The sequence below is a fragment of the Primulina tabacum genome, chromosome 5, assembly GCF_025594145.1.
Source record: "Primulina tabacum isolate GXHZ01 chromosome 5, ASM2559414v2, whole genome shotgun sequence".
Lineage (NCBI taxonomy): Eukaryota > Viridiplantae > Streptophyta > Magnoliopsida > Lamiales > Gesneriaceae > Primulina > Primulina tabacum.
In genome coordinates, this window is record NC_134554.1 from 514,619 (window position 1) to 533,335 (window position 18,717).

At 33.9% G+C, this 18,717-nt stretch overlaps 2 protein-coding genes across 2 annotated transcripts; both read left to right on the plus strand.

Annotated features, from left to right (window-relative positions):
• The first annotated feature begins 8,725 nt into the window (after positions 1-8,725).
• LOC142544520 (abscisic acid receptor PYL2-like) lies at positions 8,726-9,605 on the plus strand. Its single transcript, XM_075651560.1, has one exon. It carries the CDS (start codon positions 8,779-8,781, stop codon positions 9,328-9,330), a length of 552 nt encoding a protein of 183 aa, XP_075507675.1. The 5' UTR covers positions 8,726-8,778; the 3' UTR covers positions 9,331-9,605.
• Positions 9,606-14,497: 4,892 nt separating this feature from the next.
• LOC142545155 (homeobox protein ATH1-like) lies at positions 14,498-18,346 on the plus strand. Its single transcript, XM_075652149.1, is given in 7 exon segments — positions 14,498-15,033; positions 15,279-15,331; positions 16,003-17,144; positions 17,240-17,589; positions 17,905-17,965; positions 18,060-18,150; positions 18,153-18,346. Coding segments are annotated over 5 exon segments (1,680 nt in total). The 5' UTR covers positions 14,498-15,033; positions 15,279-15,331; positions 16,003-16,028; the 3' UTR covers positions 18,215-18,346.
• Positions 18,347-18,717: the final 371 nt, after the last annotated feature.

Here is an 18,717-nt window from a genome sequence, read left to right on the forward strand (position 1 = left end):
AAAACATCATCATTATTTTTCCTTTAAAAAATTTAATCCCACGTATTGTTAAAATAATATACATGAAAACCAACCTATGAATTAAGATTTGTCGCTATTATTTACATTTAATAAATTAAATAAAAGTGCGCCCGAACAAACGTAGGTATAACGCAAGCTTCACCCAATCATTACACTAACCTTGATGTACGTACATATCAACAAATCGATGTCGATTAAGTAATGTACTATCTCTTATGCTAGTGGTACAACCACAACACAGACCCACCAACGCTCACATCATCTAGCAAGATTTGGGCTTCCTTGATAATTATCTATTTATCTTAATATCATTAAATTATTGATAATAATATCCACATTTCACCATGTAATTGGGAGAATCTCATTTTGTATCTTATAGAGGGTGACGAGTCTTTTATGTTTGACTACCCGAGTTTGATCAGTTGTGTCAAATACTGAACAAATTAATCCCTTTCAGGGAGTTTATTTTGTCATAATGCTTAGGATAAGATGTTAATATATAATTGAGTTAGCACTCGATCTTGGTTATGTTCTTTCAACCATGCAACTGATAATATATGATTATTAGGTTTGCACTATATATATTTACTTCATCACTGTTCCTTTGGTCTAATATATCGATTTGCTTTGCATAATTATATGCACTGTTCGCATATGTTTAGTTTCAGTTAAAAACTCGTGAAAAAGTGTGACTCCTTGCTGTTATAATGCTTTTACCATAGTCCATATGGTTTCTGCTTGCCACATTTTGTACTTCTAGGTTGAAACAGTGGCTCAGTTTGGTTTAATTTTCCTTCTTCTTGCTTTGGTTTGGAGTTCACCGCAACAAAGGTTAGCTGCTATATTCATACTTCATGCCCTGGTTTAGAATTATATATATATGAATCTGTTTTGACTTCCTTTGGTGCTACAGACAGGATAGTAATTGCTGATCATATATATATATATGATTGTATTGCAGCTTCGAGTTATTCCTGCTGTCGCTGTTCTTGGTGGCTTACTCCAAATTCTCCTTTTTATGTGCCTAGCTATGTTGTGCGCCATTACATGCGTGTAACCGTGATAACACTGTCGAAATAAATTTAGAAGGACTTGCGATCAAACATTTGAAGTTGGTTAATTTGAAACATAGAACCCAGCTTATGCGTATTGTTTGTCTTTTTTGAAGAGAATGGTTGCCCTTTATGGTGGTATTGCATGTTTTTTGAGTCTGATAGTTATTTATTCACGACTTACGTTTATATTTTCGGGCATCTGGAGAGACTGGCTCTATGAGATAATTTGTGTATTTTTCAGTGTAGTGACAAAGCTCGGTCTTAATTAGTTTAGAGTTAGGTTAATTTGCTGCTGGAGTAATGATATCAACCAATGAGCTTTCTCAGCATACATTTGAACGAGTAAGATCACTACAGCTCTTTTACTGTCCGAGATAGTTTTATAACTTGCATAACATTTATTTGCACACATGTCCGTAGGTTTGTTGTGTGAATAGTCATGAACGTCTGCGTCATATATAGGAAGTTCGATTATTCTTGAAGTATGGACATTGTGGTCATTTTTGTCTCGTGGCTATAGTTGATTTAAGGTGTGATGTCGATGTAGGTCAAACATATTCGCAACAGCTCTTTTCCTTGCCACCGTTGGGATGCTGATACGTGTTCATTTTCTCTGGAATCATGTCGATATCTTGTCTGCATCTGTTATATTAGCGGTTGTCGTTAAAACTGTTGTAATATATGTGGTTGTCAAGGGTTTTGGCTACAACAATAAAACTTCTTTCTTATAAAGACTGTACCTTTTAGACGATAAGTTGGAATGTGCATTTCTTGTGTTCTTTTATGCAAACTCCTTTCATTGTGTCATATATATAGGCAGGGTTGTCTTTAGCAGAAGTAGATGAATTTACTTTGAATCCATAGGATGTTTTTGGTATTCTTTTCCCCATCTTCTAAATTGTTTTCTGCTCATAATTTTGACCTCCATCTGGGATATAAAGGAGACAATCTCCGCTCAAACAGCGGTAATCAGAGAATCGCATAAACAAATCTCTAGATGTATGAAGGACGACAAACGATATTCTATTGAATTTCTAAAGCTTCATTTTTATATAGAAAAAAAGGAGCTAGGACCTTGATTGATGCGATCCTAGTGAAATGGATGAGCAGGGTCGGGTGCTCCACCGGATCGAATCAATAATTTATAGTGTTGGGGAATTTTAATGAAAGTAATGGCTTGGATTAACACCTGCAAACAATGAAAGGAACTCGTGAATGGGCGCCGGAGGGGTGTCCGGCGTGGCCACTCCGATGGTTAAGTCAGCAGGTTGAAGATGATAACCAGTGTAGCTTAGATAAAAGTAAAGGCTACTAGTGTAAATATGTGTGTTAACATATGTGTTGCTGAATGAATCATTCTCCAGAACTAGAGAAGAGAAGAAGAGGAAACCGCAGTCTCCCAAATGAATTACATACCTGTTATTTATAAGAGAAAAGGTAGTAGATACCTTGTTTTCAGTGCCTTCTTGCTACTTCCTGTCACGCCACCCTTCTTTTCCATCAAGTCACATCAATAGGATATTGTCAGGTGCGCTTCTCGAGACAAGATCTTATCTTCTGAATCACTCGAGTGCGGCACTCTTATCGAAATGTCCGGGTAGAATGCCTCCTGGGAGATTTATACAAGAGCCCGGGCCTATGACTGCCCGGGGAGTAGAGCATGGGCTTGCACCTGCCCGGCTCCAGAAGAATCAATCTGCAGATTCACTCGAATTTGGGAATCCATTTGATATTTCGGGTCATCCATGACTCGGGCTCCTATAGGGGTATCATTGATCAATGGATAAAAGACTCATGGTTCATCGCTTTTCTCCGTTAATAATTTAGCTTACATTAAAAATTAAGGCAGTATAAGGTGAAGTCTGATGAATAAAATTCCCCTTTAGCTTAGTCTTCTCCTCGTATGCGGTTTCCTAATATGGAGAATGGATGGGGCATTGTGGACCTTTTTAAGTTATTTTGAGTGGATGTGATTTCAATACATGCTGGCAGTTGACTTTTTCGGATCTGGTTTTTGCTTAAATTCTAATTTTTCGGATGAGGTGAGCAACTTGCAATTTCCTTCATTTAATTAATAAATTTTGTGTTATAATATAATATTTACAACGGGTCATATGTGATTTTGGCACTTCCCATTATATTGTTTTTTTTAAAGGTCGTCAATAATTGTTTTTTTTTAAAAAAAAAAAAAACAATTATTGAAGACCTTTTGCTTGCATTAAATTATATTATTTATGATTTTTCTTTTCTCCTATCTGTAGCCACTCATTTTTATTCTTGGAATGTTTTTTTTTCTTCCCAATATCAAAATATTGTTTTTTGTCCTGTTATTTTTTTAGCATTGAAAAATCAATAATCATGTATCCGTATATTAAATTTTATGTTTTTTTTTTAAATAACTCACTATATTTTCAGTAAAAATTCATTTTAAAAAAACAAATATCTGGAATCACAAAAAACAAGACCAGCAATTGGCTTAAATTTGGATGGAGTCCACATTGTGTTCACATTGATAGCTACAATTTTAATATCTTTAGCCTATAATATTTATTTATTTTATTGTCGTGATATTCACTTTCTTGCATAATATATATTATTTACTTTGCAAATGTTTTTGTTTTAACAAAAATATATTCAATCTTTAAAGCAAAAAACAATACCACCATTCTATTTTCAATCATTTCCACCCCTATCAATATAATTTTTATTCATTATTCAAATTCTCACCCCTCCCGAAAATTACCCTTACAGCACACATTTACTCGAATCGTATCTACATGAAAAGAAAATACATTTGCATTTCTAGTTCTCTTGGATGCTTCTGACGGTTGTCTTCTTATTCCCTTTATTATTATTATTATTATTATTTCTAGATAATTTATTCAGTTACATTTGTCATTGAGAACCCGATCGAAGGCCATATATTTGTTTATTCAGAATCTTAAATGCAATGTACCTAAATATTTTAGTTTTCGTTGAAAATTTTGGTAAATGGGAGATATACTTAATAGATTCAACTGTATAAAAAACTGCATGTGATATATACATAATTAGAATGAACTAAGATCGAAGAGCTATATATATAGGTCAGTCAGTATATGTTGTAAATTCGAAAGTTTTAAAATAAGGTGGTGATTTTTATGACAAATGTAGAATGAAATTTGTTTCTTCGATCTCCGGGGAAGATAAATCTAATGAAATTCGGGTCTGTCTGCCTCTTGGCCGCAGGGTCAGTGCATGAATCTTTCTGAAAACAAAGGAAATTAAAATATTTAATTAAGAATCGTTTATTATTATTTCAAGAAGTTAGTGGCATTATTTATCATTTCTGATGGTCAATAATGGATATTATTTATTAAAACGTATCTTTCGTGACTGCTCTTTTTTCTTCTCCAGAGTGCTACAAACTTCCAGGATCAAGACATGGTTGCCGGATATATATTTCACTTGTCGCTTGGTACGATCGAATATATTTTTATAATTATTTTACAGGCGCTGATCCTAATTATAAACGAAATAATAGAAATACTATATTGGAAAATAAAACACGTACATCACTACAAGAATAAATGCTTATGATGACATTCATAAATGTCATCATATTCAATATTTAGTGACATTTAAGTTTTAGTGACACCTCCAACAAATGTCATCTATTCCAATGTCGTCTTAAACTTACTGACATTTTTTAGTGTCATTATAAGATGTTAATGACAACTTCCTACGTGTTACTAGTTATTCATATAATGACAATTTTAAATGTCAGGAAAACTCATGTTTAAATATATTTATAGATACCTTGTTATTATAGTAATAATGACAAATTTATATGTCAGTTAAAATAATTTATAATGACAACTAAAAGTGTCGTGTATGTTATTTATAGTGACAATAACAAATATGGAAATATTTGGGTTGGATAAATATAGGAGGAGGGAAAATTAGATAAAATAAATGTGAGAATAAAAAAACATATTAGATTAGTTATCCTGACATTTTTAATTGATGTCATTTTTTATATGGAGGGAGACAATTATTTTCCTTCCTCCAATATTTATCTAACCTAAATATTCTCACACTTATTTATAGTGAAATTTTTTAGTTTTTTAACGATTTTTTACGACGTGGGAAAAGTAATTGTTTCCTTCGATATAAAAGATGACATCAATTAAAAATGTCATGATAACTAATCTAATATGTTTTTTTATTTTACACATTATTAATTTTTTACAAGTGTCATTATTAAGTATTTGTAACAACATTTAATTAAAAGTGTCTATAAAAAAGTGTCACAATAGCCATTTATTGTTGTAGTGCATGTTAGTGTGAAAAAAAAAATTTTAACGAAAACTAAGGTGTTTATGTGAGTACGTTGTAATAATTTAATTAATGCGTTAATTATGACAAAATTTCTCACGTGCCTTGCCCCCACCAGAGCATCAAATGAAGTCCATTCATTGGTGGATTAGGTTAATGCCCAAGTGGTGAATAAAAATAAAATAATCCCGCCAGAATGGAACGATGCGAGCCACCAAAAATTTATAATAAAATACTATATATATATACATATATACATATATATATACACACACACACACACGACAAAGTGGGGCCTGGTGTGGTGAAGAATCCAGTTGGGTGAAGTTTAAATGGGTTTCCGTAAATTTTGTCACATTATCAACTAATCTACACACAACGTATTAGTTGATCTGTTTGATATAATAAATATTCTCGTATCTATGAGACAATGATTTTTATTTTGTTGTTAAAAGTCTGAACAAATGGACCTTATTGTCTAAGCACTTGCTTGGATGATCTTACCTCTCTTAATAATATGACAAAAACTTGTGTGAGACGGACTCACTGGTCGTATTTTGTGAGACAGATATTTTGTGAGACGTATCTCTTATTTAGATCATTCATGAAAAAATATTATTTTTTATTGTTAATATCGATACGGTTGACCCGTCTCACAGAAGACCTACTCTTATAATATAATTAATCTCTTTTCTTTATGTTGTTGCATCCTTTTGTGAATGAATAATGAATGAAGACGAGTAATTTGAACAAAAAATCTTCCAATTTATCGAATAGAATATCACTTAATTGTTTAGCTTACTTAATGTGTGTCATTTGATTCAGTGCCACATTCCGAATTCTTTGTTTTGAAAAGAACCAATAGATGTTGTACATGAATGAACAAGGAGAAATAAAAAGAGAGAGGAAAATAGAAGAGGGCGTGTGTGTGTGTGTTTTTTTTTTAATGTAAACTAAGCAAGATTTTGCGTATAATGAACTAAGCAAGCCTTTGCTTGATATTAAAAAATCATGGATACAACCACGAATATGAACTACTCTGCCTAATTTGAATTTATGACTCGTTAAAAAAACTTTGGCACCGGACGACCTTTGGAATTTCATTAATCATAATAAAATATAATAATATTATAATGAGAGAGTGCTGATTTTTCATGATTTGAAATTTGTATTTGTCAGCATGAGTGTTTCCATTATCATATCCAACCCGGAGAGACGTAGTGCCGACGTCATGCTTTCCCATTTCAAGATACCCCACCAACATTTATTTTATATATTATATCAAAAGTAGAAGTAATCATGAATAGATATCGTATTTCAGTTGATTTCACCAATAATTTGGTCGTAATGTGACATGTACAAGCAAGTGAAATATGTTACTCTAATAGTTATGGGTATATATCTGTAAAAAAAATAATGTAACGAATATTGTATTTAGTTTGGATTCGACATTGAATTTAACAAATTTATAGCCGTAAAGAATTAATATTGCATAATCAATATTTTCCATCCCTAACCAATTAATACGTGATATATTCACGTAGCTGCTATATAAAGCTTGTCAAGATAGGGAAACGACACGAAAATGTTTATAATATTTAGGTTTTCGTTAGAGATGTCAAAAAGACGGGTATGGGACGGTTATGGTTAAACCCAAAACCCGCCCCATGAAAAAAATTTGACCCATTACCCGTTCCACCCCAGTTAAATATTCTTCGGACTTGTCCCATCTAGAATACGAAACGGGCCAAGTAGAACCGTGAGACTCGAAATTTTTTAAAATAAAAAAGTAATATTTCTTCTCACATGACTGAATTATGAAACAGACAAGCATCTAAATACAACATTCTGGAGAATAATTCATGTCTTCGACCACACTTAGTAATAACAAACAAAATATTTTCACGACATAAAGAATTACATTAAAAAAAGAGTTACTACCTCTCCAAAAAAATATCGACATTCCTAAATTAGCGAGTTGACAATATTTCAGACACGTTCCTCAGGATCATTTCCCTCTTCATCAAGAATGATGGACAAGTTGGTAAACTACTTGAATAATCAACTACAAAATTAAAGAGAGAAATTACATTGAAAAAATAAAACTGTAAAAAAATGTAATTTAAAGAGAGAAAATACAGTAAACAAATTAAAATGAAACTATAATAACAAAATTAAATTGTGATTTATTTATCTTTCACCTCACCTCACAACTATTTTCGCAAGCACATCAATGCCTCCAAAGTCGTTGGATTAAGTATACTAAGATGAAGACCAACTGTTTTTCCATTATTGCTAAAAGTAGATTCAAATGCAACAGTTGACATAGGCATAGCTAAGACCGTTATGGTTGAGGTGTGATATTAAAAAAATAAGAATTAATAAAACTAAAACACTAGAGTATTTATATTTACATATATGAGACGGATATTATAGGACCATGACCCTTGGATTCGAGACCCGTCTCATGACCTATTTAATATGTCCAAACTCATTTCATACACAATAGTACATTGCGGGTATGGCTTTGACATCCCTAAATTCCACCAACTTTTTCTTCGAATGAAAGTTTGTAGCTAATAAGTCCAAAACCTTTCACGCCGTCAAACATTATTATTATTATTAAATTAATTATCTAAGGCTTTCTAATTTTGAAATATATGTTCACTCACTTGGCCCATTTAAACTATTTTCCTCCCTTTATTTTCGTCTTCCCCAAGAATAAACCAAATTCCAATAACTCCGCTAATAAATGTCCAAAGTCACCTTTTATTATTCACACAATTTCAGTACTGACCATATCATCTCTCTTTGTTGTTATATATTGTTTTTTTTTTTGTCACAGCCGTTTTAACAAAGTAATACAAATATGTTCACACACACATGTATATGTATGTGTGTGTATATATAATATCAGCATTATCACAAACATATTCAATGTGCCATAACAATTAAATCATAGGCAAAAGATGGGATAGACAAAACGAGTCGTATTTTGTGAGACAGATTTCTTATTTGGAACATCCATGAAAAAATATTACTTTATATGTTAAGATTATTACTTTTTATTGTGAATATTGATAGGATTAACCCGTCTCACAAATAAAGATTCGTGAGACCGTCTCATAGAAACATACTCAGATGGATATTGAATTACTAAAATTTTGAATAAATTATTTGTTCTACCCACATAACGTTGATCCATTCCTCCTATTTACAATACATAAAAACATATATATTGAAAACCCTTGTACTTTTGCTAATTCAATTTCCCACCCCTCGAAATTATCTTATTCTCCCCCCATCCCCTCAACCCAACACTCCTAATAAATATTTAACCAAGACAATTTTCTCCTCACCAGACTCCTCCTTCCTAATTCAATCCATGGAAAGCCCTCAAAGCCTAACCACAGAAGAGTACGCGCAGCTGGAGGACGTGATCCGCACGTACCACACCTTCGACCCAATCCCCAACACATGCACATCCCTCATCACTCAACGCATCGACGCGCCGGTCGATGCCGTGTGGCCGCTGGTCCGCCGCTTCGACAACCCACAACGCTACAAACACTTCATCAAGAGCTGCAGACTCATCGGAGACGGCGGCGTCGGAAGCATACGCGAGGTGACTGTGGTCTCCGGCCTCCCCGCCTCCACATCCACAGAGAGACTCGAAATCCTTGACGATCAAAACCACATACTAAGCTTTCGTGTCGTCGGGGGAGAACACAGGCTGAACAATTATCGATCGGTCACCTCTGTAAATGATTTCAAGAAAAACGGGAAAGTGTATACGATCGTATTGGAATCGTACATCGTAGATATACCAGAAGGGAATACGGAGGAGGACACAAAGATGTTTACAGATACAGTAGTGAAGCTGAATCTTCAGAAACTTGGAGTCGTGGCAGCAGCATCTTTGCATGGGAAAGACTGAATCAAATTTTATAGTTTTGTAACTTTTTTTTGTTTGGTGGTGTGAAAGATTGGCTGGGACTGGAAGAATGAATCTATGAAATGATGAAATTAAAGGTACCATAATGTTGTTTTCTTCTTTATCTTTTGAATTTCTTGTTGATCCAGCGGTGAGAAACTCAAATGGGTTTCTTTCAAGATGCAATTGGAGTTAGATCTTTTATTTTGTATAGCTGTTACTGTTAAAGAGTAGTTCGATGTGTGTGGTGGGATGCGTTAGGGTTTCCATTTCAAAATTGCTTGTTGGTAAGTATTAATCAGTTTTCTTTAAAAAAATTTTTTAAAAAAATTAATCTGATCTTCGTCCATGCTTTCTCTTTGTGATTGTGATTAGATACATCTCTGAATTATTAATATCCTACCTCTATGCCATTGAATTAGCGTAATTAACTATGGCGGCTCATGAATATATATTTCTGATCAAACCTCAGCTCGAAAATAATTAATTAACTTCGAGATGCATTTATACATAGTTCTTAACGAGCTACTTTGGAGATTCAATTTGGATCGATTGGATTTGAATTATAATTTTATCATTAATAATAAAACAATTGATGAAATCTTAAAACTATATTTTACTTATTTGTACGTTGGTTATCCAAACTAGCACGAATTTCATTCAAACGTCTTTTGATATTATTTGAATTAAAATAGATCGATATTATATAAACACATAATGTATATGAATTTAAGCCCAAAAAAATTATTTGAATACATTTTAAACCCAAATATAAGATGTAATGTAGTATGAAATTTCAAATTGATGGGGTCAATTAAAAGTGGGACTCGAGATCCAAGAATTGAGAGCGTGACCCTTACTCATTTTAATAATAATATTTGAATGAGATGAGAATCTATTTATAGCAAGTCTCAAAACCTCTCGGGGAGCTGTTTTCTTTGTCTATATACATTTAGTAGCTCGAGACCCTATTATATCAACCACATCCGTATGAGAAATTACAAGAACGGATAAACTCAAAATTATCAAAAAAAGTTGCTTTATTCTCCCATGTTTAATCTGTTTTTAGAGTGTGCATGCAGTTATTTGTGCCAGATTAATTCATCAAGTAATATGGTGTGTGTATGTCAATGTGTGAACAACGAAAAGAAGTATAGCTTTGATGTCGGCACATATATTATATACGTCCTCAAGTGGGCAGGCAACTTGCATTAGATTTTCCTTTTTTTTGCGATAACCTCTGTACACACACCCACCCACCCACCCACCCCAACATATTTTGGAATCATGTCATTATTATGCTAGCTAAACATAATTATAAGAAAACCAAAAGAGAAGCAAAAATCTTTAAAAATCCACTTGGTTTGGTAATAGATTTCGAATGTTAATTTTTGATTCTATTCAGATAATTATCTTAAATCCCGGCGAAACGTAAAAAACACTTTGAAATATCACAATTTACTCGAGATACGTACCCCATGTTTCACGGTGTAACGACTCGATATTACTTTTATAAATTAAAAATGGAGCATGCAAAAAAAGATATGAAATTGTTGAGAGACTTGTGAGTTGTCTCGAGGGACATGTGAGCACCATATCCACTTTGGTTTTACTTCCATCACCATTCATGTGGGCTATTATTATTTATTCTTTCATATAAAAATAAACTAAGGCTTCTTTTTTGAAAAATTAGCCGTCTCAACAATACTGGCCAACCAATAAGTCATCAGGCAGTTGAGTTTGGAGCCGATTTTTTAAATGCTATGTCTCCTAGTATGAAATTTCTTCTATTTGACTAAACACCCCCACCCCCACCGTACCCCCACCCCCACCCCCACCCCCACCCCCAGTCATTAAACGATCCTCATTCATTGATACGATTAAATCAATGAAAATTGTGATGATGGAGATCAGCACTAATATGTTGTGTTCATTTCTATTATTGCTTATGATTAAATAATTGGTTGTGTGTCCTTTGAGACTATAGAAATCTTCACGTTTTGGATTTCATTGTGTACATAGTAACAAGCCCAATAGAGTCGTCAACGAACCTGGGCCGCCCTCTATTTTTGTGCATGATATCGGGAAATATTTAATGCTTTGCTGTTATAATTTTGTAGGATAGGGCAGATACTGCTAATCATCAAGTCCTTTTTCTGCGCAGTAACTTCAAATACAATATCGTACCTGTCATCATTACAATTGGCCCAAAATATTACAATAATAATAATAATAATAATAATAATACCTCTTGTGTCGATATATAATCCATATTATTGTAGGATATTACTCCAAATGGAACTGACATTTTGTGTGTGTTAAGAAATAATTATGGCCCAAAAATATATATATATGTATATATATGTGGGTCTTTACATCGATCGAGAATGTCGCTTCCGTGTAGTTACGCGCTTCGAACAAATGAGCTCGTCTATATTTTTTTTTTATTTTGAATTACATAGATAAAACTTATTTTTATTTTTTATTTTCTTGTAAGATATCTTATATGTGTGACATCATATCTCCGACTCAATCTAAGTCATGAAAAAATATACTTTTTTGTATCGAAAATATTATTTTTCATAATAAATATAGATATGTCAATTCCTCTCCCAAATAGTGCTATTTTCCAAGTCTACTTTGTGTTTAATTTATTATGTTTATTTTTAGATTATTATTAGTTTTAAGTTTGATTTGTTGTGTTTATTTATATATTATTATTACTTTTAGTTTATTGTGTTCATTTTTTGTTTAATATCTTGTTCTGATATTACCTTTAAAATTGTGATTTATTTATGATTTTCAATTGTGTTTTTATAAAATTACCCTTCAAGTCTGTACAAATAAGTATCATCACTAATATGAATGTGCAAGTGCATGCATATATATTTGAGTTGAATTGTGTATTATCCAAATTATCCTTGCGTTTAATTTATTTTTCTTAAATTAATGTTTAATTTATTGTTTATGCTAAATGTGTGTGTTTCATTGATTGTGTTTATTTTTTAGATTATTTAGTTTTAAGTCTGATATATGGTGTTCATTTTTTAGATTATTATTAATTTTAATTTATTATGTTTATTTTTTGTTTAATTTATCGTTCTAATATTACCTTTAAAATAGTGATTTATTTATGGGTTGTGTATTGTCGGAATTGTCTTTGTGTTTAATTTATTGTCTTAAATTTGTGTTTGATTTATTGTGTGTGTTAAATTTGTGTTTAGGTGTTTAATTACTTATGTTTGCTTTAAGTGTAACTTTTCTTCAATTCTCTAAATCCAAATTTAACTTTACATTCATTCGAAACGACCAAAACATCACGGATATAACAAAGAATGAATCATAACATTCAAAATATTTGCAACTCCTCGAATTGTCTTTGGCAGAAAATGATCGAGTAATTGTTTTTAAGCTTCGAATGATCCTTGTAGATATGATTATATATTGAAGAAAGAGATGATGAGTAGTGTATGATATATATGAAAAGTATGCTCAAAAAATTTTGAGTTTGCAAGCTTTCTTTTTGATTTTTTTGCATCGAATGTATCTTTTTTCTGTATCGAGTTCTTGCATGCATTCTTTATATACAATACCTGAGTCATTTTTCTCGTTCAACGACTCTTTGCACTGTAGTCCGACAATATGAACATGTCACTGTTACGTGCTGCAGCTGTCATTAAATGCTATTTAATGTATTTCCTGCTTTTATACTTTTAAAAGTCCATTTCGTACAAAAGTTGTGAGACAACGGTCACATGAAATATCTTAGATTAGATGAGAGTTGGTACAATATGTGCAATATTTATATTCTATGTTATCGACTGATCTTTTAATTTTCACAAATATCCTTATTTTTGTCCGATCGAGAATTATTTTAGTATACCTCTTAACGGTCCGATCAAGTGACAAATTTGTTTATTGTAACTAGTTGAGTTGCTTTACCGACAGAGAGATTAAATAACTTGCAATTATTTACTCAGGAACATCGTTAGTGTGTTGCTCTTTGTCTTTGTCAGAACGATCGAATATCTGAATACACGAATAAGACAGCTTGTTCTAATATAATAAATTATTGTTTATTTATCACAAAAAATAAGTTATTCAACAATATGTTTACATTTTTAATTTATATTTAATGTTATAATTAGAAAATTGTAACGTTCGTCGTATTTACTGTTTATTAGTCTATCATTAAAGTGGAAGCATATGCTTTTCAAGTCTGCACGATCTAACTTAATTAATTGCATGAACGCGTATAAATTCGTCAAAGATCTTCCTTCCCATGAGATCCCCTCCAAATTTGCTAGCATCATCACCACCATCGGTATCGTACGATTCCTCCTGTTTCTCTCTGAAACATTTCCGTTTCTCTACTGTATTATTATGATGTATCTGTAGTGCCACAGTGTGAAACTCTGTGTTTTTCTTCAACCATCAATCTTTAAAGGGTTTAGTTGTTTGGTTGAAGTGGCAAAAGTATATTGTTTTCTTACCTAACTTAATTTACTCTCCTTGGCTCTCTTTAACTACTCATTGTGGTTAAAAAGTAAAGTCCTTTTTTATCCCCGTGAAAATGCTTCCGCTATAAGTAAAAATACTGGCATGTGCAGGGGTTTTAGCAGTGGGGAATCCGGATATTTTGTTTGCTGCTGGATGAAAGGTAGCAGAGCTGTGTGTAATTTAATTGTAACGAGGAGAGATCAGAAGTGCGTTTGTGTATGCGAGAGAGGGCGGGGGGGGGGGGGGGATTCAAGGGTACGAGAAGAGGCACACCTTTTGCCGCTCAAACTGCAGCTGACCGAGCCACTCAACTACTACTCCTTACCTCACCCCCTTGTCACTTAAAGGGCGAAGTCGCGGAAGCGAGTCTAAAGGCCAAAGAGTCATCTTTGAAGCCACGAATTAGTCCTTACTCATAGCAGAGTGTAAGGCAGGTTTGGGTATAGCAGGAACAAAATATCAACAGTCTTTCCTCTGAACCGGTGGTTTCTTGGTCACGACCAGCTACAGTTAAAGTTCCATTAAAGAGCGTTTCCACGTGGGACCCCTTTTAAACCGGGTTCTGTCACTCCTAAATAAATCAATGAAATTTCAATAAAAACAAAAGTGATTGTTATGATAACTCTATTTTTTTGTGGCTCTTAGTATCTGTCTCTTATTTTCAATGGGTCCATTTATTCATTTTATGATTTTTATCAAACCCCCGTCCCCTATTTGCCTACTTCTCTGCTTTTTCCCTGCTTTTCAACAGTTCCTTTCTTGCCTTTGATGGGGCTGGTCTGTATAGTGATTGTCCTTTCAATTACATGGCCGTTTTGTGTTTTAAGAGATGAAAATGAAAACCCTCTGGTTAATTAGTCTTATTCATGTTGAAAAGAAGAGACTTTTTAAGAAAGAGAGGAGATTGTATTGCTTGTACTTGTGGAGATCATGATTCTTGACGGGGTCTGAGGTTCTGAACCACACCGTTTCTTGGTTTTTGAATCCTTTGATAAAATGAAAATAAATCTCTCCCTTTTCTTTTCCTTTCTTTCCTTCATGCATGAAAATTAAACACCTCACCTTTTGCGTCTGGCCTTTTATTCTCTGTTATGTAGTTTTTTATGAAAGTGGTGGGGTTGAGTGGTGAGTACTTTGCACTGGTTTTTGCACGAGGAACTTGCTCAATGTTAGCTTTCTTACAACTTTATTTTTTATTATACGAAGGTAAAAAAACAGCACACTTCAACGCTGTCACTGATTTTTTATTTTTTACCCTGTTTAGGGATATAAAGGGTAACCAATGATTTCCTTCCTGTTCTTATTCTGTGTAGAAACTTTCTCCTTCATTTTGGCTCTGTTATTTGAAACACATAATTTGTTTCCTTTAATTATTTATTCCAAAAGTCGGTATTATTATTATTATTTTTATACTTGCCCAATATTTCACCTCTTTTGCATCTTATTATCAGCGAAATCTTGAAGAAAAACCAGCTGCCCGTTCTCTCTCCCCTAGGATAACAAGGTTTGTGTAAGTAATCTCTGGTCATTTTGACATTGTTCTTGAGAAAATTGCTGGATTTTGTTATATTTATGAAGCATTCAGATGAATATATACCAATGTGATTGAAAAAAGTTCGATTTGTTAAGACTTCTGTTTCAATGCCAAACATTAACGTGAGATAGAACTTGTTTAATTTTCTTGATTACTATATCTGTATTCGACCTCACTTTTAAAGATTTTGATGCTATCCATGAAAAGTAATTGAAGATGATCTGGCGTACCACCGCACTGCTTTAGATGTGATGATTTCTTACTGAATCATCTTCCAAGCTTTTACAAAGAAAGTAAACGTATTATCCTCTTCTTTGTTTCCTTTTCCATGTTTCATTATATTGACGTGTATTTCTTGAATAAAACAAGTCGAAATGATGATTTTGATGCTATCTTCGCACTTAGCACTCGACTCCCTTTTAGCTATAACAAGAATATATTACGAATCTACGTTTGTTAGACTTCAAAAAAAAAAGAGAGAGAGAAATAATTATTTCTTAGTTCACCCTTTTCTTTGCTGGAATATTCTATGCGGAAGGGTGAGAAATGGGCTTTATTTCAAGATGATCTTAAACAGAAATATCAATTCTCAGAATCGTTGCAAAATTTTAATTTCAAAATTTTTATTCCTTGCAACTCAGTATTGGAAGAAACCAATCATAAAAATATGCAGACAGACGCTGGTGGATTGCATTCTGTTGTTGCAGATGTAAGCATGCTGCGATCATCCTTAGTGCCCCTCAATTATTCTGGTTCGGTTGATAGACTAGGCCAAAATGTTGTGACTGGTTTTTCTCTGCCTCTACCCAATTCTGATTGTGGGCAAATAAGGATTCGTCCCGCGGCAGCAAGTTCTGTTGCAATTTGGAAAGTGCATTCAGGGTCGGATGCTGTTAGAGATTACTCCGTCGGAACATCATATCCCTTAGTAAGAAACTTTCAAAGTCCAGAGCTATTTATGGAGGGGATCCCTATTTCTGGTGCTGCAGCCCTTCACTCCATTTCAGTTGCGAGATATGGCACCTTTGAGGATCATCAAAAGCTAACAACTTTGGATTCTTGTGCTTATCCCCTCGAATACCCAAACAGTACTGTTCCTAATCACTCTTCCAATGTTGCGAGTTCTTCCTTTGAGACTATGAATTACGGTTACGAAGGCTCACCCTTTGACCGGAGAACTAAATGGAATTTCAATAAATTCACAAGTCAAGAACTTTTTAGGAGAATCGTGGGAAGAAATGGAACTGAAAACTCTGCCCCCAATGAATGGATTTTATCTCAAAATACAGCGGGCATGGATTTCAGTAGTCCAGGTGCCTCTCACAGTGAGTTGTGCTTGAGTCTTTCAACGTGTCAACGTTCTGTAGCTCCTGGAACTTTGATTCGGGAACAATGCTCCGAAATGAGCTCGGTAACAAGCTATGCTTTGCATAGAAAACATGTGGGATCAGAACAAACATCTTGTAGCAGCAATAATCCGTCGTTGAGCTTTAACTCTGACAAGCCACTTCAGCTATCACTGTTGTCTGGATCAAGATTTTTCCTGGCAATGCAAGAAATTCTTGCCGACATTGCTCGTTATGCCCTTTTGAGCTATACATCCACCTGTATTGGCAATGGAATAAATGTTTCGTTTTCTTCAAGTTGTCCATCTGAACGAGGATTCTCGGCCCTTGATTTCTCCGATGGTATTGACCGAGGGTATGGAGTCATTTCCCGAAACAATCTCATACAACGAGGGGTTGAAGCCAAGAAGAGACATTTACTGGCTTTACTGCAAGTGGTATAACAGCCATTACTATTTCAAGATTTCGTGTACCATTCCGATTAATATTTTTCCTCCCTTAGATTTTATGTATAATCTTGTGTTGTCATTAGGTTGATGATCAATACAACCACTGCTTGGATGAGGTTCACACAGTAATATCTGCATTTCACGCAGTGACACAGTTGGAGCCGAATATACATGCTCGATTTGCTCTCCCTACCATTGCTTCAATGTACAAAAACCTTAGGGAGAGAATTAGCTGCCGCATTCTTGAAATTAGTGCGAACTTTACCGAGTGCGAACTACAAGAAAAGTCATTTGAAATGTTGTTGGTTCAAAAACAATGGGCCCTCCAGCAGCTAAGGAAGAGAGATCCTCAGCTGTGGAGGCCACAAAGAGGACTACCCGAAAGATCTGTGTCGGTTTTGAGGGCATGGATGTTTCAAAATTTTCTTCATCCGTAAGCATCTTCAACACTACCCCCCTTTCTCCGTATATTTTTACGTGCTAAGCCTAAAGCGACTTCTCTCACGTGATACCACATACTCGGAGGCTTGAAAAAGGCTCAGTAACCTGAGAATTATGGTTAAATGACTGAAGTTTATGCCATATTGAATGGGTTTTGTACTTACAAGATAACTAAAATACCTAAAATTTTGACAGCATCAGCTTTGTTTGGTCAGATCCTAATGGCATTTTTGGATGAAGATTTTTCTATAATGGCGTGTTTTAAGAAAACTCGAATTCCTGTAAATGATGAACGATGCCATTACAGGTACCCTAAAGATACAGAAAAACATCTTCTTGCATTGAAAAGCGGATTAACAAGGAGTCAGGTATGCCAACTCAAACGACACCTTTTTGTTTTCCCCTCTTGAGCAGGTTTAGGCAAAGAAGAATTTCTTACTGTTTCTTTGTTGAAATTCCAAGGTGTCGAATTGGTTTATAAATGCTCGTGTTCGGCTGTGGAAACCAATGATAGAGGAAATGTATGCAGAGATGAACAGAAGAAAGACTCAACGGAGTCTAATGGTACCCGCACAAGTCATGTTCTCTTCGAGAACGGGAGATTTACCATGAATTGACACGGATGAAATATATATATATATAATTTAGCTAATGATCGACTCTATATCGATATTATCATCAATTTCAGTAGAAATTTGGAGCATATTGTTATCACTGTATATTTAGAATTTGCAATTTTGAGTTTCTGATATCCAATGTGAAGAGTCGAGAGTGCGTGTACATGTGCGTCAGTGCGTGTGCATGACTCAAGAATACAATAAGATCGTAAATTTGACATGCTGAATTTAAAATTGTCTTTCTTTGATGTGATCAAATTATGGAATTCATGTCAAACTATACGATTTTAATAAAAAAAATATCGTGAATTTCAAATACACTCAAAATAAAAATCATTTGAATTTCATTTCACTTCTTCTGAATTAAATCCATCAATCATTTTTCGAAATATATCTATATGTTATAAAGAATTCGTGAATTAAGAGGAAAGTCGATGCCAATTTACCGACGTCGTACAACTAAAAAACAATATCGCAAAGCATTCCTCATCATAAGCATCACC

What these genes read in the sequence shown, in the direction of transcription:
- LOC142544520 (XM_075651560.1), top strand. Translation starts at nt 8,779, where the DNA reads ATGGAAAGCCCTCAAAGCCTAACCACAGAAGAGTACGCGCAGCTGGAG.